The following is a 22,661-nucleotide window of genomic DNA, read 5'->3' as shown; positions in this document are numbered from 1 at the left end:
GAGCAACCTGCTGCAGTGTGAGGTGTCCCTGCCCATGGCAGGGGGGTTGGAACTGGCTGATCCTTGAGGTCCCTTCCAACCCTGACAATTCTGTGATTCTATGATTCTCAGACCACAGGAGTGCCCCATAACAGTCAGACATTGGGATCATCTCCCAAGAGCAGCAGTGGATTGCCCTGGTTTGGACCGTTTTAAGACAGGGTGCTGGGCCAGCTCACTTCAGCTAGGATGATGAAGGGCCCGGAGCATGTACCCTGTGAGGAGAGGCTGAAAGCCCTGAGGCTTTTGTCTGGAGAAGACTGAGAGAGGATTTAATAAATGTTTATGAATATCTGAGGGCTGGGGGTCAGGAGGGAGAGGACAGGCTCTGTTCACTTGCACCCTGGGATAGGACAAGGGGCAATGGATATAAACTAAAGGCACAGGAGGTTCCACCTCAACATGAGGAGGAACTTCTTCCCTGTGAGGGTCACAGAGCCCTGGAACAGGCTGCCCAGAGAGGTTGTGGAGTCTCCTTCTCTGGAGCCTTTCCAGCCCCATCTGGATGTGTTCCTGTGTGAGCTGTGCTGGATTCTCTGGTCCTGCTCTGGCAGGGGGGTTGGACTGGATGACCTCCAGAGGTCCCTTCCAACCCCTGACATCCTGTGAAGTACAGTATCACCTAGAAAGGTTGGATCAGCTGATCTCTGGGGTTCTGTGAACAACATTGATTACCTGGTCGAAGAGCTACATTCATACACTGCAGAAGGGCATCTGCTGCATTAGTGCAGGCCTCAATGCCTCGAGAAGATGTCAGATCTCCCTCCTGAAGGGCCTTTATATGACCTTTGGCCAAATCCATGTGGTTCTACAAAATAAGGCACAATACCATCCATCAGCCAGCAGCAGGTTAGTTAGAATGAGAAATACAATTCCATCATTCTAGAAACTCACTGAAGGCAGTACAGCAACAGAAGGGCAAAACCAACTCATTGTTTTCAACGGACCCCATCTATGGCTGCTAACAGGACAGTAACCTGGAATAATTTTGTGCCTGACATGAGGAACCACAGTCAACAGAACAGAAATGCTTACCACTAAGAACTCTATCTCTGAGAGCAGCTTCACATTGTTTGTGTTGCTGAGATGGATGAGGTGGTTGCTTTCTGAGATTTGGTCCATTTGCTCTTTGACACTCTGAAGCATTTCTTCATAGCTGCTCAGCTTTAGCTCAATTTGGTCAACCTCCTTTAGAGCTTCATCCAGCAACTTCATCAAGATATTCACCTGCTTCTCTGAGGCCATAATGGACTGGATATTTGCCTGTACACAAAGTTAAGCCATTACACTTCAGGAGACACTTTTGAATCTCAAAAGCATCCTGATATCTTCTTCTGCCTCTCTTACTGCCAAATAAACATTTCCCAAAGCTCCTGGTGAAAGCAACAGAACCATCTGAGCTTGTAGCACCTCTCATTTAAAGCCAGACTGAACACAGCACTTCCTCAGCCTATGGAAATTATCTCAGAAAGATATAATCCCAAAGCTTTGCTCAAGCTGTTAGAGCTGAAGAACTGATCTGCACAAAACCAAAAGCTAAACAGTAACTCCTACTACAGTGCAACATTTTCAGTTGCAGAAAACCAGCTCAGGTGCCAAGGTGACATCTTCTGTTGCAGGATCAGCTGTCCTGTGATAACAGCCCTTTGCAACACAGAACAGAAACACACTGCTTGACAGTTTGAGGAGGTTGTTGACTACTCCCTCAAGCCTATACCCCCTGCATCTCCTTAAGTTTTTTAAGTGACCTTTAGAATGCTGGGCTGCTTAAAAAGCAGTACAGCAAACAACATGACACTGCTACAGACAGGAAACACTGCAATGTTCTTAGACTAAACCAGTTTCCTAGTATTTTAGGCACAAGACCTCACATCTATGGACATGAGCATGAACATCTATTCTGTTTTCCTGCCCCCTTGCCCTCAAGAAAGGTATATGCAGAATGCTCCTTTTTCTCTTCTCAACTCATCTGAAGGCCTGCAACTTACCCCAGAAGGTCTTGAAGGTAAAGAGCAAGGCTGAAGATCTTTCAGATCTGATAATGTAGCTCTGCTTAGGAGCAGATATTTAAATATGTGGCAGAAGGTGTTGGCTATCTTTTAGAGAACACTACCTAGTCAGTATCAATGAAAACACCTCAACATGCTTCCACACTGCATATAAGAAGAAATGTTTACCCCATCCAGCACTTGGAGCTCTCTTGACAACTTCTCTGCAAAGGCTTCAGCATTAGAAATGGCATATTCACACCCTTCCATCATTATTTCAATATCCTGTTCCTCTCTTGCATTTAACTCCTGGTATTCATCCACAGCTTCTTCATCACCTCCTGCCACACTTTGATTCTCTCCACTTGGAACAGATTCTTATGTAGAGAAGGTAAATAAAAGATGTTATCAAGTGCAGAAAGCATTTTAAGAGCACTTATGTTCAACCACCTTGAAGTAAATGAATCCATTCAACCACTTTCAGAACAAGCACCTGCTCCCTACATTCAAGTCTTCCATGGGCTTCATTCAGATTTCCAGCATTGCCTCTCAGCAGTGATGTTTTCCAAATGATGCAACACAAGCAGAACACAAGCAGCCACTTCCCTTCATGGCATGTACAGAGGGACACACTGCCTCAGTGTACTCCCCCCTCGCGCCGGTGGCCGGCATCAGAACACACCACAGGACCACGCTACACTTGGTAGCAGAGATCAGCAGAGGTTAGAGACTCTCTTGGCAGACAGAGCATAAGGAAAACATACTGCAGCTGATTAAGAAGTATATCACTGAATACACAAAAATGATCTCAATGCACAAAGTTAAGTGTCACAGCAGGAACATCAGCACTGAGGGAAGTGGAAGTTCTGGTTTCCCACAGCAGCAGATGCTTCACTCAACAATCCATTCAAAGGCTGACAAATGATTTACAGAACATTAATGCACGCTTTCAGGCACTTGAAACACCTTTTTTAGCAACTTGGTAAGCTCTCCAAAGACTCAATAAATAAACCCATCAGGTATTATTGAGGGCAAATTGCTCACAAAGCAAAAGGAAGGAAAAAGGCGTTACCCACCTTCTGCGACTTTAGGCAGTTCTGGAGAATTAAAAGGTTTGGAAAGGCAGAGGAAAGGAAGCAGAGAAGGTTAGGTAGAACAGTCTGAATGCTTTTCAGTGTCAGTTTCAAAGGTCTAATATTGCACAAACTTCAAAAGTTAGACTTTGGTTTAAAAAAACAGTAAGTCACATTTCAGGCAAGACCAAACTAGAGAAGAGAGCTCCCCCCTGGTGTCCAGCTCCAGTTCTGCACACAGCCCAGCATTTTACAGCCCTTCAACCACCTCTGCAAGATACCTTCACTCACTAGGCCTCACTAAAGGATTTGAACCACCTGACTGGAACCACATTTACTAGAGCATGAGGGAGCAGGGGAAAAAAGCCTTCTTAGCAACCAGTCCCACCAACTCTTATAGGTAAAGCAGACCTTAACACATGCTTCACAGTCCAGTTTGTAAACTAGAAACCTCCTCTACAGCCTCAGAGAGCCTTCAGCAGGCTACTGAAGCATCCCTTTTGAAAAGCATTTTTCTAATCCAGGGGAAATGAAAGTGGGAACAAAAGCAGAACTGTTCCACTTAGATCTCCCAGAGCATGCAGGTAGGGTTTTTTTTGTTGTACAAGAAACAAAAGTGTCTTAGAAATACAGTAAGTTTGTTGTGATAAGTTGTGGCAGCTTAGGCTCAGGGGGAATCAATCACAGAATTGACCCCTGGGATCATCAGGTCCAACCATTATCAGTATCTGCAACTAGCAATTCACATTAGCAGTATTTACAACCTCACTGATCAAGTATTTTGCCTTGGTTCCCAGTTTTCTAACAGAACAATCTGCTAGCTAACCACCTTGATTAGCAGAAGGCTCAGAAAAGAGAAGACTCAGAAAACCACCTGGAGTAGCAGAAGACTTGGGAAACAGAAAGAGAATAAAATGGGAACAACATCAGGCTTAGGATTCTTGTTTGGTTTGTTGGGTTTTTTAGTCTGTTTCACATTAAACTTTGATATTTAACATCCAGTTGTAGAAATTTACCTTCCAACAGCTGGGAGCTGACATTGATAAAGTCTATTTTCTTCCTAAGATACCTCTGGTTGAGTTTCCAGATGCATGAAATGAAGGTGTTCTTCTCCACTGTGCTGCTTGCAACCCATTTGTACACTTTGTCAAAGTGCAGGTCAAAGTCAGGACTCTCCTACAAAAGATGAGAGATGTTACAGGCTCAGCAGCCAAAGGATTCCCTGAGCAGCAGGAAAGAGAATTTAAGTATTGAGAGGGCAAGACAGCAAAATGAACTTTAACCTGATTCTCCAGCTCTGGTATCCTAGTGAAGGTGCTAAAACACTGGAAATGTCACACCATGAAGGCAGTGGTTTTGTCAGGTCAGGCAACACTAACATGGAACACAGAGACCTCTAAGAACAATACTTTGAGAGCCACTGAATTAAGTCCTCTCCTCTTTACAGCCACAGTGTGGACTACAGCTAGTAGCAGTATGGTTTAAAGATCTTAGTACAGGTATTTGGCAAGGTCCAGCCTCCTGATGAAAAATGTCATTACTTCAGTTAAATGGGCTTGAGAAGTGGCCAGTGCCAACTGCAGGAGGCTCAAGAAGTCACAGGGCAAGGCTCTGCATCTGGGTCAGGCCAACCCCCAGCACAAATCCAGGCTGGGCAGAGAGTGGGTTGAGAGCAGCCCTGAAGAAAGAGACTTGGAGGTGTTGGGTGCTGAGAAGCTCCCCAGGAGCCAGCAGTGCCCTCATGCAGCCCAGCAGGCAGCTGTGTGCTGGGCTGCAGCCAGGGGAGTGTGGGCAGCAGGGCAAGAAAGGGGATTCTGCCCCTGGACTCTGCTCTGCTGAGACCTCACCTCCAATCCTGCCTGCAGGTCTGGTGTCCCCAGCCAAAGACGGACACAGAGCTGCTGGAGTGAGCCCAGAGGAGGCCACAAAGATACTCCAAGGGCTGGAGCAGCTCTGCTGTGAGCACAGGTTGAGGGAGCTGGGGGTGTTCAGCCTGGAGAAAAGAAGATGCTGGGGGGACCTCAGAGCTGCCTGCCAGGACCTGAAGGGATCCTGCAGGAAGGCTGCAGAGGGACTTCTCCTCAGGCTGTCTGCAGACAGGCCAAGGGGCAATGGTTTGAAGCTGAGGCAGAGCAGGGTTAGAGTGGGGCTGAGGAAGAAGTTGTTCAGCAGGAGGCTGCTGAGACTCTGGCCCAGGCTGCCCAGGGAGGCTGTGGCTGCCTCCTGCCTGGGGGTGCTGAAGGCCAGGCTGGATGTGGCCTTGAGCAGCTGAGTGTAGCTGAGAGGTGTCCCTGGGCATGGTGTGGAGGTTGGAGGAGCTGAGCTCTGAGCTCCCTTCCAGCCTGAGCCATTCTGTGATCCTAATTCCCGGTTCCTGTGTTACCAACCCAAGCTGTAAAGCACTCTGTACCAAAGAAGCTAACTCTTAACTTGGAACTAAAAGGATGTTGTGAGCAGAGCACTAAAGCAGAAGAAGTTGCACATACTTTAACAGCATCTTTGGCATCCACAACAGCCAGATCTCGCAGTGCCCATGCAGTCTGCCTCTTGTAGAAGTCCCCCTTGTCAGACTTCTTCACTTTCACCACGTTCACTTGCACTGGTCTTTCTGTTGTCACTGTTTAAAACACAGCAAGAGACTCCTTTCACAATGCACAAACTAACATCTCTTTCTGCTGAAATGAAATGATATTTCACAACATTTATCTGATGGAAAGAGAGCCTATGGTATGATTTTATCCACAATATCCACAGCCCAGTTTAAGTCTCAGCCAACCTGATACCCACCTCCACACAACCTGAAGTAATGAACCCAATTTACAGCTATTTCTTTGATACAGCAGGCCTCTGACCATGGCCACATAACTGACAAAGCAGAAAAGTGGGTATTATAGGCAGGATAAAAGCATTGCCTGAGATTTCCCAGCCAAGAAACTATTCTAGCAAGCTAATTTATTGACAGATTGACCCAAAGCTGCTGTATTTTTTTTTAAGAGATACCATACACATACACTCAAAGGAACACTAGAATCAAGTTCAAATGCTGTTCCTTTCCAGGAGCCCTCTGCCTTGGCCTCTAGTCACCTGCATGCCTACTTAATCTCTTTTTAAACACTATATAAAGCCTGCTCCAAAAGCCAACCAGACCCACACAAATCATTTTGATTCTTTCATTTCAAATCCCCAATGCCACCTGGGACCAAGAATAACTCATTTCTGTTTCTCTCTCAGCAGCAGCAGCAGTAACAGAATGGAAGCTACAACAGATTTTCTCCATCAGGAAGGCAAAGCACCTGTTTTATACAGAGCAAGAATTGAGCTTGTCCATAAAGCTGAGACAAATGCAGCTGAATGAAAAAGAGCACAGGTGAAGCCAAGGCATAGAGTGCGGTGCTGCTATCTACCTGTGGCACACAAAAAGCAGTTTCTCTTCTTTTTGCCTGCTTTGCAGACGTTGACGATGCTCAGCAGGCGTTCATCGTTGGGAGTGAAGATATCCCTCTGTAAAGCATGCTTGATGGCAGTCATCTTCTCTCAGCTGAAAGAGGTGAGCAAGTCAGAATACATTCAGGCACATCACAGCACCACAGTATATGACAGGTTGGAAAGGACCTCCAGAGATCAAGTCCAACCCCCCTGCCAGAGCAGCATCACCCAGGGGAGTCTGCATGGGAATGCATCCAGGTGGGGTTGGAAAGGCTCCAGAGAAGGAGACTCCACAACCTCTCTGGGCAGCCTGCTCTGCAAAGAAGTTTCTCCTCATGTTCAACTGAAATCTTAAATCTCCTATGTTCAAGCTTGTACCTGGTGTTTCTTATTACTGCACACCACTGAAAAGAGCTTGCCCTCCCTCCCAACTTTACACCCACCCCTCAGATACTGATAGACGTTGATCAGATCCCCTCTCAGCCTTCTCCACACTAAACAGCCCCAGGCTCCTTGCTGCACCCCAGGATCCCATTTGCCCTCTCGACCACAAGGTCACATTGTTGTTTCATGGAGACCTTGCTGTCCACTGGGACTCCAAGGTCTTTCTCCATGGAGCAGCTTTCCAGCAGGGCAGCCCCTGTGGGTCAGGTGCACAGAACTCAAGTGCACACAGCTCAGGGCATCCAAAGAAAAGCTGTTCATGTGAGAACCCTCTGGCACTCCAGAGCTGCCATCTAACAATTCTCCTCTGCTTTCATCAGGTGCTGGCTCCACATGCTGGTTCCCCAACTCCTGCTACTCCTCAACAGGGGCATAAGAGGAACACATAAAACACCCAACAACCTGCTGCACTTCAGAAGTATCTCCCTCCCTTCCTGATTTAGGATTTCCCTTTCTGCTCTGTCACATTCAGACTGATGCAACTTGCTAACCTTCCCACTCCAGTGCTGACACACCCTGCCCATGCTGTGCAAAAAACACCCTCCCCATTAAAAAAAAGAGTGAAACTCAAGACCAAAGACTTGCTGTGACACAGCCCAACTTCTGTTACAAACTCAGCTGCAGCCACCAAAACCTTCATGATGTGCTGAGAGCAAGCTCATCATTAAGGCCTTCACACATTAGTCCTGCAGTCCAAAAGGCACAGAGAATGTAGCACAAGGAGCTGGCAACAAAAGCTGCTCTCAGAAGAATACTTCAGGTGAGCTGAGACCACAGCAGCCTAAGGGAATGGAACAAAACTGGAAGTGGGTAGATTCAGATTAGATGTTAGGAAGAAGTTCTTCCCCATGAGGGTGGTGAGAGACTGGCACAGGTTGCCCAGGGAGGTGGCGGCAGCCTCATGCCTGGAGATTTTTGCAGCCAGGCTGGATGTGGCTGTGAGCAACCTGCTGAAGTGTGAGGTGTCCCTGCCCGTGGCAGGGGGGTTGGAACTGGCTGATCCTTGAGGTCCCTTCCAACCCTGACAATTCTATGATAAATTCCTTTAGACTCTACTGCATTGTTTGCTTTCTTCCAGTAACATTACAAACAAAGCCTTGGCTACAGGAAATCCATCAAATGCGTCACAGAGTGTCCAGGAAACACAAGGGAAGGATCTGACAGACTAATTTAGTAGCACTACTCACTGAGCACTGCTTGGTCTCTCTAGGTGTGTAAGCAGGCAAGAAGCTACTTCTGCATCCTAGCAGCTTAAAATGTAACTCGAGCACCGCCTAACTGCAGCATCCCGGGAACGCCGTGCACAGCCACACACCGACCAAAAGATCAAGCACCAAAGGATGTTAGGGGTTGGAAAGGACCTCAGGAGATCATCCAGGCCAACCCCCCTGCCAGAGCAGGACCGTGGAATCCAGCACAGGGCACACAGGAACACATCCAGATGGGGCTGGAAAGGCTCCAGAGAAGGAGACTCCGCAGCCTCCCTGGGGAGCCCGTTCCAGGGCTCTGTGATCCTCACAGTGAAGAAGTTCCTCCTCATGTTGAGGTGGAACCTCCTGTGCCTTTAGTTTCTATCCATTGCCTGTCCCCTCCCTCTTGACCCCCAGCCCTCAGATATTTATCAACAGGATTTAAGAGGAAAACTCCAAAGAGCTGTTTGCAGCAGCGACAGCCTCCCAAGGACACCGGCTGCCCCCAGCTTCACCGCCTCCCACCTGCAAGTTCTGCAGAAACCTCCCCGGAGTCAGCTCTTGGCCCAGCCGCCACAGCCCCCAGCCCGGCGGCCCTGTCACGGCCAAGCCACCCCGGGGCGCCCGGCCCGCGGAGGAAAAAGCGGCAGGCCCCTAATCCGCGGCTGGGGGAAGAGTAGAGGATGCCGGGGCCGCTTGGCTCTCACCGCGGAGCCGAAGCCGGGAGCGGGGAGAGGAACGGAGCCGCCTCCGGCCGCAGACCGCCGGCGCCGCGCGCTGCCCTGACACTGCCGCTTCCGCTCACGTGACGCGGGCAGCGAGACGGCGGGCTCGGCAGGCCGCGCAGCGCCCCCTGCCGGAGGAGGTGGCGCAACGCTTGTAGCGGGCCTCCCGCTGGGGCGGGAAGGGAGTGAGAGAGGGCTGGATCGGACCCCGCGCGGCGAAGGCGGCGGGAGGGGGGCGCAGCGCCCCCTGCCGGAGGAGGTGGCGCAACGCTTGTAACGGGCCGCCCGCTGGGGCGGGAAGAGAGTGAGAGAGGGCTGGATCGGACCCCGCGCGGCGAAGGCGGCGGGAGGCGGGCGCAGCGCCCCCTGCCGGAGGAGAGTGGGCGACGCTTGTAACGGGCCGCCCGCTGGGGCGGGAAGAGAGTGAGAGAGGGCTGGATTGGGACCCCGGTGCGGAGGCGGCGGGGAGCGGGCGCCAGCTGCGCGCCTGTTTGCTCTGCCTTACGGCAGGCTTTGCGCTGTGGCCCTTGAAGCAGTGCCGAGCCCAGGCCGTGAGCGCCTGCGGAGGGGGCAGGCGGTGTTGCTGGGCTGGAGCGGTGTCTTCCGTGAGGGGCTTGGCACCGCGGCAGCGCCCTGTGAGGCCCCCCAGGCGCTCTGCTGGCGAAGGGACCCTGGTTAAGGCTGCTCCTGCTGCTTCCCAGGGCGCCGTGCTGAGGCCGCTCCCGGCAGAGCCCGCGCTGGGTTGACTGGGGTCGGAGAAGAAGAGAAGGGCCTGGGAAGTCTGCCTGAGCTCTGCGGGGCTGTGGGGGAAGAAGCTGCCCCCCGAGCTGTGCGCAGCTGCAGCTGCTCAGCCCAGGGGTCAGCCCTGCTGTGACAGCGCCCGGGGTGAACCAGCGAGAAGAGGCAGGCAAGGAGGATCCCTGCAGGGCAAGCCGGGAGAGGTTTCAGAGAAACACAGAATCAGCCAGGATGGAAAAGACCTCAGAGATCAGCAAGTCCAAACTATCACCTAACACCTCCTGGCAACTAAACCATGGCTCCAAGTGCCACATCCAAGCCTTTCTTGAACACCTCCAGTGACGGTGACTCCACCACCTCCCTGGGCAGCACATTCCAATGGCCAATCTCTCTTGCTGGGAAGAACTTTCTCCTCACCTCCAGCCTGAGCCTCCCCTGGCACAGCTTGAGACTGTGTCCTCTTGTTCTGGTGCTGCTTGCCTGGGAGAAGAGACCAACCCCCACCTGCCTGCAACCTCCCTTCAGGGAGTTGTAGAGAGCAAGAAGGTCTCCCCTGAGCCTCCTCTTCTCCAGGCTAAGCAACCCCAGCTCCCTCAGCCTCTCCTCACAGGGCTGTGCTCCAGACCCCTCCCCAGCTTTGTTGCCATTCTCTGGACACCTTCCAGCAACTCAACATCTTTCCTGAACTGAGGAGCCCAGAACTAGACACAGGACTCCAGGTGTGGCCTAACCATTACTGAGTACAGGGGCAGAATGACTTCCCTGCTCCTACTGGCCACACTGTTCCTGATGCAGGCCAGGATGCCGTTGCCAGGATGCCGTTGCCTTTCTTGGCCAGCTGGGCACACTGCTGGCTCATGTTCCACTGCTGTCAGCCACTACCCTCAGGTCCTTTCTGCCTGGCTGCTCTCCAGCCACTGTGTCCCCAGCCTGTAGCACTGCATAGGGTTGTTGTGGCCAAAGTGCAGCCCCTGGCCGTGGGAGCAATAACACAGAATCACAGAGAACATCCTGTTGAAAGAGATCTCTAAGCTCATCCATCCAACTCTCAACCCAGCACTGAAGGATCAACCCTAAACCATAACCCTAAGCACCAGCTCCACAGGCTGCTTAAACACCCCCAGAAATGGTGACTCCAGCACTGTCCTGGGCAGACCATTCCATGATAGAAAATTCTCTCTGTGAAGAAATATTTCCTAGCATCCAGCCTGAACCTCCCCTGGTGAAGCATGGAACCATATCATAGCATCACAGAATTGTCAGGGCTGGAAGGGACCTCAAGGATCAGCCAGTTCCAGCCCCCCTGCCATGGGCAGGGACACCTCACACTACAGCAGGTTGCTCACAGCCACATCCAGCCTGGCTGCAAAAACCTCCAGGCAGGAGGCTCCCACCACCTCCCTGGGCAACCTGTGCCAGGCTCTCACCACCCTCATGGGGAAGAATTTCTTCCTACCATCCAATCCTCTGCTCCTGTTGCTTGCTACCAAGGAGAACCATTCATCAACAGCAAAACCCATGTCTGATACCTGTGTCCTCAGCTGATGCCATGGCAGAGTCATGAAGAAGTTTGACATCTTTTGGGAGGTGAGTATGCTCACAAAAGAAACAAACCTGTACTCAGGGTTGAAAGATACGACAGTGCAGGACCACAGGATCTTAGAATATCAAATGACAAGGCCTGCATGATTTATTCACATTAATACATCAGTATGACTTTAAGGTATAGTTGATGTGATTTATTTAGCCAGGCCAACAAGGGTCAACAGAAAACATCTCTTTTTTTGCAGGCTGTTGAATTAAATTGCCAAAATCTGGACTTCTAATGTGTAAAACCAATGTCAGCATTGCAGTCTCATTTCTCCACTTGCTTGAAAGCATTAGACATGACTGACCAGCAGAGTCTTGCTGAAGCCTTTCCTTCTATTTCTGACTTGCAAAACAGCATGCTGTGTACTTCTATAATGTATCATTCATGAGGGCCAAGGTTAAAAGAGAGGGTACAGTTTGGTAATTTCTCAGTTCAGCCACAAAATGTAACTGTCTCTAGCTGGATCTATAAAGACTGAACAAGTGAGCCATAAAAAAATTGGGCAGGGTTTCATAAAGCTTTTGGTAGGTGGTCAAAAAATCCTTCTTATTTCCTGCCTTTAGCTGTTAAGTTTGCTTAAAAGGAAAAAAAAAACAAACAAGCAGATAATAAACCAACCAAACAAAAAGCCCCAAACAAATACAAAGAAAAGAAACCCAAGACCTCCAAAGCCCCCAAAACCCCAAGCAAACCAGAGCTTGTTACTGCTGAAGGGTGGCTTCCCACATGTTCAAACTGACATGAGATCACAGTGCCATCCTGACATGAGATGGCACAGTGCCATCCTCTTCTACTTCAGCTTCCCACAGCTGCTCTTCAGAAAGGGGCTGTGATCTTCCAATACTGGCTTCAACTCATGACAAAACATTTGTACATTACATGTGGCAAATGATGTGGTGCAACCCCTATTTTTAGTGCAAGAAGAGAGATTCACACACTGACAGTGACTGAAAGGCCTGGAGAATAGGTGGATGACAGGGAAAGGAGTAGTCTAAGCTTTCAGTGTGGGTTACTGTGTGTATGACTCCAATATACAAAGGAGAAGAACAAGAAACAACCCAAAAGGGACAGTCCAGAACAGGCTTCCCTCCCTGCTCTGCTTCACTTCCAAACTGACTTTTTAAATCCTAGAATGGCTCAGGCTGGAAGGGAGCTCAGAGCTCAGCTCCTCCAACCTCCACACCATGCCCAGGGACACCTCTCAGCTACACTCAGCTGCTCAGGGCCTCATCCAGCCTGGCCTCCAGCACCCCCAGGCAGGAGGCAGCCACAGCCTCCCTGGGCAGCCTGGGCCAGAGTCTCAGCAGCCTCCTGCTGAACAACTTCTTCCTCAGCTCCACTCTAACCCTGCTCTGCCTCAGCTTCAAACCATTCCCCCTTGGCCTTTAAGATGCTGGAAAATATTAGTTTTTCATGAAAGAGAAGCACACAGGAAAAGTCCTTCTGTTCTCACTGTAACATCAAGGATGGGGAAAATGATCTTCAATCCCTGAACTCCCGTGGAACTTCACCAGTGTATTTTTTGACAGGGAACTCTCTTCTCTGAGTGATGGTGTTAAATGCTTTCTGGGGCATGGAGCTGCAGATAACTAATGCAATTTTTTAAGTGTAGAGGAAGACAAATCTGATATTGATGAATGCTACATACAAACTAGTCTCAAATTCTTTTTGTCTGAAGCCTTGGTTGGTGTTGGTTAAAGAGTGAAAAAAAATACAGTTGGGAAAGCAACAGGGGAAAAGCCTTTTATGACAGCCTCTCTTCTCTCTCTTCCTCCCAAACAGCTGAGCATGAAGTTGTATTTCCTCATGATCACTCATTCCTTTTCCAGCTGCCACGTGTTTTCTTTTCTCTGGAAGAGATGTGGCTGTGTCCTCTGTTCCAGAGACCATCCACACTATATCCACAACCCCACACATCAGCTCCCTCCCTCATTCAGGTGAAACATTTTATAAGCAAGCTACAAATCCATTTGTGCTAATCCTTCACTGCTGCAAATTTCTTCCTGCTGAGTTTTGGAGAGGCCTTGCAGGAGAAGCAGGCAAATCCTCAGATCTGGTGTTTCAAGCTATATTCTTGTGGTGGGTTGAAAATTGTCCCCAACAGACAATTGCCAGACCAGCTCAGTGGAAGCAAATGAAGCATGCAACAGCAGGGAATGTGGTGGAGGCAACAGTTCTGCATTACTTGACAGGTGGCCTCTTGAGCCACCTTTCCTTCCATTGATAATTAAGCATGTTCACTCTCTCCTGTGGTGCAGCTGTGCTACATTAACCACACAGGGACAGTCCCCTGCACCTCAGGGCAACGATTTTACCTCCTGTGATCAGGTCAGGCCAGCAGTGTCTCGGTATATGACATCTTACAAAGAACTGGGTGAATGTCCATGTCCTTTGATTAGGCCTGGAAAGACCTTTAATGTATTTTTCCTCTTGATAATAACTGAAATCATTCCCATGGACAATGGCCCTTGTTTCCTTTTGTTTAGTCTGATGGTTTGGTAAAGAGTGTCTGAGTTAAAGCTGAGCTGTGCTTCCAGCAGTAGTCAGCTCTGGGGCTGTGTTGAAAGCCTCAGCTGTTTGTATTTGCCAGAGTGAGACCCTCCTAGCTGAGATAGAAACAAATTGTCAGTTGTTCAGGTAAAAAGCATGTTCCATTTCCTCCTTCTATGTAAAGCTTAAAAGCAGATAGTGCCTGTCACCTGCAGTCCCTTTGATCAGGTGCTTTATTAAGTGCTGGTCAGGGAGAGTCAGCCACTCCCCCTCCACGGTAGAAAATGCATCTTTAGGACAAAGGCCACAGGGAGAGGCATAGAAGGTTGAAAGCATAGAAGCATATCCTCATGAGCACTAAGCAGTCCCTGTTGTTGGAGGACCAGATTGAATCATCATTTAGGTAGGTGTCATCAAAGTTGACAATCTTCAAGTCCTTCTTAAGGTACCTTGCGTTCAGTTTGCTTAAGGTGCGAGCAAAGGTGTACTTGGATGCACAGCTGTGTGCCTCCAGGCTGTAGACCTTGTGGAAGTGCATATCAAACCAGGGGTTGTCCTAAAAACAAAAGGGAGAGTGACATTGTTAAGTGCACTGCAGATGTTGGAAAGGCAACCTGGTGTTCTCTGTCCAGCTGCCTTCAGGGCTTCTTTTGCTTGATGGACTCCATCAAGGATTATCCATGGGACAGCAATGTGCCCTGCTGGCCAAGAAGGCCAATGGCATCCTGGGGGGCATTAAGAAAAGCAGCCAGCAGATCAGGGGAGGTTCTGCTCCCTTTCTGCTCTGCCCTGGAGAGGCCACACCTGGAATATTGCATCCAGTTCTGGGCTCCTCCGTTCAGGAGGGACAGGGATCTGCTGGAGAGAATCCAAAGGAAGGCTGCAAGGATGCTGAAGGGACTGCAGCACTGCCTGGGAGGAAAGGCTGAGAGACCTGGGGCTGTGCAGTATGGAGAGGGGATTTAATAAATGTCTATCCATATCTGACAGCTGGGGGTCAGGAGGGAGGGGACAGGCTCTGCTCATCTGCACCCTGGGATAGGACAAGGGGCAGTGGATGAAAACTACAGCACAGGAGGTTCCACCTCAGCATGAGGAGGGTCACTGATCACTGGAGCAGGCTGCCCAGAGAGGTTGTGGAGTCTCCTTCTCTGGAGCCTTTCCAGCCCCACCTGGATGTGTTCTTGTGTGACCTGTGCTGGGCTCTATGGTCCTGCTCTGGCAGGGGGTTGGACTGGATGATCTTTGGAGGTCCCTTCCAGCCCCTGACATCCTGTGATCCTGTGTGATCCTGTGATTTTGCATCTTCTCTGCTGTCCATACTAAGAGGTCTTTTAAAACTTGACAAAGTAGCAGTTTACAGTTAGCTGCTGGTCTTTGCCATTAGGAGTTTTGCCTGAGTCTGCCTTTCAGTTTGGCCAAGTGATATGCTGCACTGTGTTGGGATTACCCAGTCTTGCTTTGAAAGGGACCAATTTGTCATGTTGCCTAAAACACCCCATGAAAAGCATTTGCCTTGGTCTATAACTGTATGTGCCAGTCAGGAGAAGAATATTGATTACCCTTCCTGCCTGAATTGTAGTTCTTTGCGCTTTCTGGCTCCTTGGCACAATTCATTCTGGTAGCAGCTAAATTTCCTTACATTCTATGGATGTGAATAAGGAATAAATATTTATAGCAATATTAATCACCACAGAATCATGAACATGAGGTTCATTGAGGCTTTTCTTTAACCAAAAATGAGACAGATTTTGATTGGCTGAGTTGTGGAAGGCTGAATGAACTCTGAAAGATACTTTAAATTCAAGCAGGCAAGGGATGAGGAAATCCTCTGGCTGCTTTAGCTTGGGAAGCAGCAGGAACATCTCCAGAAGCAACATGACTTGGAGAGAGGACATAAAGTGTTATTAGTTGTGGCTTTTTTCCCCCCTCTGGCCTAAACTGCAAAGAGCTCACTGGTGCAGGGATGTTCTGAACCTCAGCTCACCTCCTCCAGCTCCCAGGTTCCTGGTTTTAGATTTGAGGGTGAAGGGCACAGGACAGAAGGAGAGCAACCACAACTGGTCATTCTCCTCAGAGAAAGGCTCTGAAACCTTGCTTCTAGGCTTTTGATTTCCCTTTCAGTAGGATAATGGAATCTGAATTCTATTTTATGCTCATTGAAAGGCATTTCCAATGGTGTGGGGGAGGAAAAGGTAATTTTTTCCTGGGCTACATTTATTGTGCCTGGATGTCTGTTAAAATGTCTCTTCATCCATGCAGCAGGACATTCTCCTTGCCATATTCTTCTAGCTTCTATAAAGCAGGATTCCATTCTGCTTTTGGTGGTGTTCTGTATTGTACTACTGCAGCCTCATTGCACCCTTCTGAAGCTGTGTCTGAGTGATTAGGACTTTTCAGCAGCACACCAGCCCCATCTAGACAAAGCTGTTTCATGTTTGCACTTAAGAATCACAAATATTGAATTGGTCCAAGCAATATGAGATTCAGTTGTGTGAACTGAGAGTGGCTGGAGAGTGGCCAGGTAGAGAGGGACCTGGGGGTGCTGGTTGATGGTAGGCTGAACAGGAGCCTGCAGTGTGCCCAGGCAGCCAGGAGGGCCAATGGCATCCTGGCCTGCATCAGGAACAGTGTGGCCAGCAGGAACAGGGAGGTCATTCTGCCCCTGTACACTGCACTGGTTAGGCCACACCTTGAGTCCTGTGTCCAGTTCTGGGCCCTTCAGTTTAGGAAAGAGGTTGACTTGCTGGAACGAGTCCAGAGAAGGGCAGCAAAGTTGGTGAAGGGTTTGGAACACAGCCCTGTGAGGAGAGGCTGAGGGAGCTGGGGTTGCTTAGCCTGGAGAAGAGGAGGCTCAGGGGAGACCTTCTTGCTCTCTACAGCTCCCTGAAGGGAGGTTGTAGCCAGGTGGAGGCTGGTCTCTTCTCCCAGGCAGCCAGCACCAGAACAAGAGGACACAGTCTCAGGCTGTGCCAGGGGAGGTTTAGGTTGGATGTTAGGAAGAAGTTCTACACAGAGAGAGTGATTGCCCATTGGAATGGGCTGCCCAGGGAGGTGGTGGAGTCACCATCACTGGAGGTGTTCAGGAGGAGACTTGATGGGGTGCTTGGTGCCATGGTTTAGTTGTTTAGGTGGGTTGGATTGGTTGATGGGTTGGACACAATGATCTCAAAGGTCTCTTCCAACCTGGTTAATTCTATTCTTATTCTATTCTATTCTAATTGGGTGAGCTGGTACCCCAAACAAGCAGGATGTCATCACGCAGAGGAAAGGCTCCTACATCCAAATGCTAGGGTCACATTCCCCACAACAATAGTTAATGGCATTTTGTTTTCAAATGCTCATTAAAACCTGGGGCATTAACTCCACTCTACACTGGGAGCTGCAGGAGGACAATTTTTGTCTCCCTTTATGAGTCACAAAACAGAAAACATCCAGCTTGTCCCTCAGATCTCCAGTGGGGAGATGAAGATTACAAGCAAGGAAATCTCTCTTTCCTTCCCCCCTCCTCCAAGAGTGCAAATGCAATATGGAGCCTTCCATATGCAATGAAATCAAAACTCCTTGGAGGTTTGATGGATTTGGGTTGGGGTTTGTTTTACATAACTATTTTTCAGGCAATGTACTTTAACTGCACTGCAATTCTTACACCCCAAATTTCCACACAAGTGAAGCATGCTCTATGTATTTAATAACACTCAGCACTCACAGTGTCTGCTTCTTTCCCATCAATCATCTCCAGGTCTTTCAAAAACCACTTTTCAGCTATTTCATACTTCTCCTCTCGATCCACTCGCCAGTGTTTGACCAGGCAGATTTCTACCTCCTCACTCCTAGTCACTGCAAGAAAAGAACAAGTTGAGACAGGCAAGCACTTCCCCAAAAGGCCAATAACAAGAAGAGACTTAATCAAACCTTGGTTTAGATAATAACTTCAATGGTGACAGGCAGGGCTGCAAAGGGCTGGGCTGGACTTAAGAGTTTTATTTTGCCCACAGAGCAGGAAGAGCACTGTCAGTCACAGAATTGTTAGGGTTGGAAGGGACCTCAAGGATCAGCCAGTTCCAACCCCCCTGCCATGGGCAGGGACACCTCACACTACAGCAGGCTGCTCACAGCCACATCCAGCCTGGCTGCAAAAACCTCCAGGCATGAGGCTGCCACCACCTCCCTGGGCAACCTGTGCCAGGCTCTCACCACCTCCATGCTGAAGAACTTCCTAATGTCTAATCTAAATCTCCCCTCCTCTAGCTTGGATCCATCCCCCCCAGTCCTATCACTCCCTGACACCCTCAAAAGTCCCTCCCCAGCTTTCTTGTGGCTCCCCTGCAGATGCTGGAAGGCCACAGTTAGGTCTCCTGGGAGCCTTCTCTTCTCCATACTGAACAGCCCCAACTCCCTCAGTCTGTCCTCACAGCAGAGCAGCTCCAGCCCTCTGCTCATCCTCATGGCCCTTCTCTGAACACCTTCCAGTCCATGAAACCTGTCAGCTTTTATTAGATTTAAGCTTTACTTCACCCATCCTGAACAGCAGAGAATCTTGCCTCTGCAAAACTCATCTGAATTCATTAGCAGTGCAGTGGAAACTTCATTCCAGCACTGGCTCACAGAATCAGAGAATGGTCTGGGTTGGAAGGGACCTCCAAAGGTCACCTGCAGTCAGCAGGGACATTCCCAACTAGATCAGGTTGCCCAGAGCCCTGTCAAGCCTCACCTTGAGTATCTCCAGGGATGGTGCCCCAACCACCTCCCTGGATCTGCATGACTAATCCACTTATCCTGCTCACTTTGAGAGGGTATCATTTGGAGTGCTGGAGTCAGACAGCCACAAAACTGCTACCAAGGCTCTGTCTTTGCTTTTGCTAGGCATGGATGTTCTCTTATGAAGCTATCAGCTTTTTAAAGCAAAGTTCTCCTTTGCCTATAAAATGTGGAGGTAGGCCACTTAACAACAGTGAAATACTTCTTACAGCTTCGAGCTGCCCAGGGCTAACTTTGTAGAAATTACTTTTTTCCCAATTTAGGCAAGAAATCAGAGTAACAACAACAACAACAGAGAGCATGCAGACACTCTTTGCAATAACTACCATTATTAATTGATTACACTGAGTGCTTTGATTGGATTTCTGTAACACACAGTAATGAGCCTGCACAGTCTCCTGCACATCCAGACTGATAGCTGCAGGGCTGGCCAGTTCCTCAAGCCAGCCCACAGCCTAAGATAAGGGTGAGATGGCTGGCAGGAGCTTTCTGCATCATGGCACAAGGGCTGGAGCAAGGTTCTTTCATTTCTAAACACTGCCTGAACTTTTTTAAGCTTCTTTTGCAACTTGACTTAATTTGATCTCATTCCTCTTAAAATGTTTCTTCCTTCTCCCCTGTTTGGAAGCAAATGGCTATTAAATACAGAGAAGCAAAGAAGGTTTGTTGGGCATGTGCCTTCTTCCCATTGCAAAGGGGGGGAAATGGAAAATACATCAATTTATTAGAGTTTCTCTCAGCCTATTGCTTCCTTGCCTGGGAAATGATTCTTTGAAATACAAGTCACTGCAGCTTTGGTTTTTTTCTGGCCCTGACAGTCAGAGTTGCTCAATGATTTGTAACCAAAGGACCACCACTGTGGTGTCTTCTATGGAGACATCCTGTCAGTTTCTTTTACAGGCTAATCTTAGAACATTCACATCATACTTTCAGTTTCTCCTGTTTGCTTGCTTGCTTGTGAGGGAATATGTTGTTGTCTCCCTCAAGAGCTCAAGCTCAAAAATCCCCAGTCCTGTCAGAAATACAAAGGGGAATAGAATAGAATAGAATAGAATAGAATAGAATAGAATAGAATAGAATAGACCAGACCAGACCAGACCAGACCAGGTTGGAAGAGACCTTCAAGATCATCACATCCAACCTATCATCCAACACCACCTAATCAGCTAAACCATGGCACCAAGCACCCTATCAAGTCTCCTCCTGAACACCTCCAGCACTGATCCTTGGGGCACACCACTGGTGTCTAGCTGCCAGCTGGCTGTGACACCATTCACCACCACTCTCTGGGCTCAGCCTCCAGCCAGTTCCTAACCCAATGCAGTGTGCTCCCATCCAAGCCATGGGCTAACAGCTTGGCCAGGAGTTTGCTGTGGGGGATGGTGTCCCCCAGGTCCCACACACTGCCACTCTTCTACCCCTCCTGCAGAAGCAGAAATCATGTGGCATAAGGACAGAGCACAGATGTGTTGGGAAGAACAAAACCAGGAGCAGTGGTGAAACCTGCATGGACTATTTTCAGCTTAGAACAGAAAACATCACACAACCTTTTTTTCACTTCTACATCTTACATATTGCTGCTTCTTGCACTCAGCTGGCAGTTACAGCAAAATTTTATGTAGAGCATGATCTAATTCTATTAAACTCTAGAAGCTTTCTTGGGAGGGGACACATGAGCTCATATCTCCCATCTCATTTTGTTACACTCTAGAAGCTTTCCTGGGGGGAACACATGAGCTCACATCTCCCATCTCATTCTGTTACACTCTAGAAGCTTTCCTGGGGGGAACACATGAGCTCACATCTCCCATCTCATTCTGTTACACTCTAGAGGCTTTCCTGGGGGGGAACACATGAGCTCACATCTCCCATCTCATTCTGTTACACTCTAGAAGCTTTCTTAGGGGAGGACACAGCCTCATAGAGCAATGGGCAATGCCTTCATAGGCTGCAAACTATTTCTTGAAGTCTTCTGTGGACTGAAACACCTTTCTCATAGTCTCTGTTGGGTAATAAGATGTGATCACTACTGCTCTTCTCAGGTGTACCAACAGTGGGTTGTGAAACCCCTGTCCTGGATGTGGCTGCATTTCAGCTCTGCATTCTTCCCAGGTTCCTGAAGCATTTAGTGCAAGGATGCTCTTGCCTTCATGCAGGAACTAGGACTTGTTGTTGTGAAGGGGAAGGGAACTAATCTTGGGCACATGGCACAAAATGAATGTTGTTTAATTATCCACACCAAGATTCTGCTGGAACAGAGACTCCAAAAGGCACAGACTTCTGAAGTTTTGCCTGATTATTTTTGTTGCTCTTTTTCCCTTATGGTAATTTGAAATCAGGAGGAACATACTGAGGTTGCAGTGCAGGATTGGTTGATGGGTTGGACACGATGATCTTGAAGGTCTCTTCCAACCTGGTGTATTCTATGCATTCTATGTATAAGGTGTTCTGCTCCTACAGAATCACAGCAGTAGCTGCTGGCAGCTGGATGCAAGCCACCTTTCAGAGTCAGATTTCCACTCCACTCCACTCACCACTTACTTGACTATGCCTGAATATATTCAAAGAGTTTCCTGTTGGGTATGGGAGAGATCCCACTCAGTACTCCACACAATTTTCCCTTTATGTCTTCAGAGAATTCTGATCAGTTAATCTGATTGGAGGCTTGGTCTTCTCTACCTTAAAAAGAACATTTCAACTATATATATTTTAAAGGTGCATAATGTTCTTTCTCCTCTTTGGATATTTCCTAACAGGGAACTCTTTAGATCTACCACATGCAACTAAACACACTTCCTCTGGATAGCTTTGTGACCTATGAACCAGGCTGGCATTTCTGTGCATGTAGAAACTCTGTGGCAACCAGGAATCCATTTCTTAACATTGTTTTTCATGATTCTAAACCACAAAGCCTGTTCTGCTACAGTTCCATGAGTGCAGGGCACACAACTTGCTCAGTACTTCCAATAACCTGTACAACAGATGAAGGCTTCAGATGCTCAGCAGGATGATGACCACAGAGTACAGTTGACATCATCCATGCTGGATGTTAACCCAATCCATGTCTCAAGCACAGAGATTGTTTCTACATGGGATGTGTATTTTGAGCCTGAAGAGGAAACAGGCTGGGAAAAGCATTTACATAACTGCTACGTTGAAGTAACCTTCAACTGCTAGGTTGAATCTAACGACTTGTGGAGGAGAGAATGTCTCTTGAGTGCCTTTCAGTGCTGTGGGTTTAAAAGGAACAACCTTTTCTGAAAGCTTGCTCGAAAAAGGTTATGAAACAAAATCAAATTAAGGAAAGAGCCAGGCGATTAAGTTTATCTCAGCAATCTTGGTTTACTTGCAGCTTGTGCTAATTACTACCTCAAATCGCATTTGTTTATTGTTCCCTAAGTCACTGGTACTCCTGCAGAACGTTAGGCAAAGGCTACTGCAAAAGCTCTGGAAGCTACAAATGTTTCCTGCAGCGTTGCTGTCGTTAACGCTTTCTTATGGAAATCCTAATTAGATCCATGGCAAGGGGTTGCTCCTTCAGGCAGAGCCGAGGCAGGGGCAGCTCTGCCACCTCCCGAACGCTTTCGGCGCTAAAGCGTCGCCTTGCCCGGCAATAGCAAATTTCAAGCCCATACGAATCGCAAGCAGGACCGAGCCCAGGTTCTGAAAGCTGCGGGCAGTGCGGGGACAGCCAGCTGAACTTGGCGTCCCGCTGGGTCCCGGCGGGAGCTGCAGCCGCGCCGCTGGCCGCCCCGGTCCGCTCCCTCCCATACCCCAACACCCGCGCCCGGCCGCCCGCCCCGGTACCTGCGGCGCACAGGTAGCAGCGCCCGGCGCCCGAGCCCTCCACCTCGATGAACTCCTGCAGCCTCTGCCGCCGGGGCCCGAACAGCCTCTTCGCCAGGTCCTCCTTCACGAGCGAGGACATCGCCCCCGCACCGCGGAGCTGCTCAGCGGCGGGCCCCGGCCCCTCGCATCCCGCGACCGCCGCGTCTCGCCGGACACCCGCGGGGAGCCGCGCCCGAGGCTGCCCCGAGGCCGCGGGGGAGGCATCGCCAGCGGCGGCCCGCGGCGGGGCCCCGCTCCCGCTCCGCCAACCGCCCGCGCCGCCGGGGCCACTGAGGGTGCCGGCGCGGGGAGCAGCCGGACCGCGGCTCTCCCCGCCCCACGCGTGTCCGCCCTCCCTCTGTCCCTCC

General features: G+C 49.3%; 2 protein-coding genes across 2 annotated transcripts in view; both read right to left on the bottom strand.

Annotated features, from left to right (window-relative positions):
- The window catches only part of EXOC1 (exocyst complex component 1), a 28,051-nt gene extending 19,090 nt beyond the window's left edge, over positions 1-8,961 (bottom strand). Inside the window, exons 1-7 of the mRNA XM_054163124.1 lie at positions 8,868-8,961; positions 6,505-6,638; positions 5,587-5,717; positions 4,117-4,276; positions 2,217-2,404; positions 1,075-1,302; positions 715-847 (exon numbers count right to left, since the gene is read on the bottom strand). Of these exons, the coding sequence (XP_054019099.1) occupies positions 715-847; positions 1,075-1,302; positions 2,217-2,404; positions 4,117-4,276; positions 5,587-5,717; positions 6,505-6,628 (964 nt within the window). The 5' untranslated portion in view covers positions 6,629-6,638; positions 8,868-8,961. The remainder of the gene's footprint in view (positions 1-714; positions 848-1,074; positions 1,303-2,216; positions 2,405-4,116; positions 4,277-5,586; positions 5,718-6,504; positions 6,639-8,867) is intronic.
- Positions 8,962-13,846: 4,885 nt separating this feature from the next.
- Positions 13,847-22,439, bottom strand: EXOC1L (exocyst complex component 1 like). Its single transcript, XM_054163194.1, has 3 exons — positions 22,273-22,439; positions 17,414-17,544; positions 13,847-14,260 (listed from the first exon to the last, which is right to left on the bottom strand). Exons 1-3 carry the CDS (start codon positions 22,391-22,393, stop codon positions 13,997-13,999), a joined length of 516 nt encoding a protein of 171 aa, XP_054019169.1. The 5' UTR covers positions 22,394-22,439; the 3' UTR covers positions 13,847-13,996.
- Positions 22,440-22,661: the final 222 nt, after the last annotated feature.

This window comes from Dryobates pubescens, chromosome 1 (assembly GCF_014839835.1).
Source record: "Dryobates pubescens isolate bDryPub1 chromosome 1, bDryPub1.pri, whole genome shotgun sequence".
Lineage (NCBI taxonomy): Eukaryota > Metazoa > Chordata > Aves > Piciformes > Picidae > Dryobates > Dryobates pubescens.
This window is presented reverse-complemented; position numbering and strand designations above follow the sequence as displayed.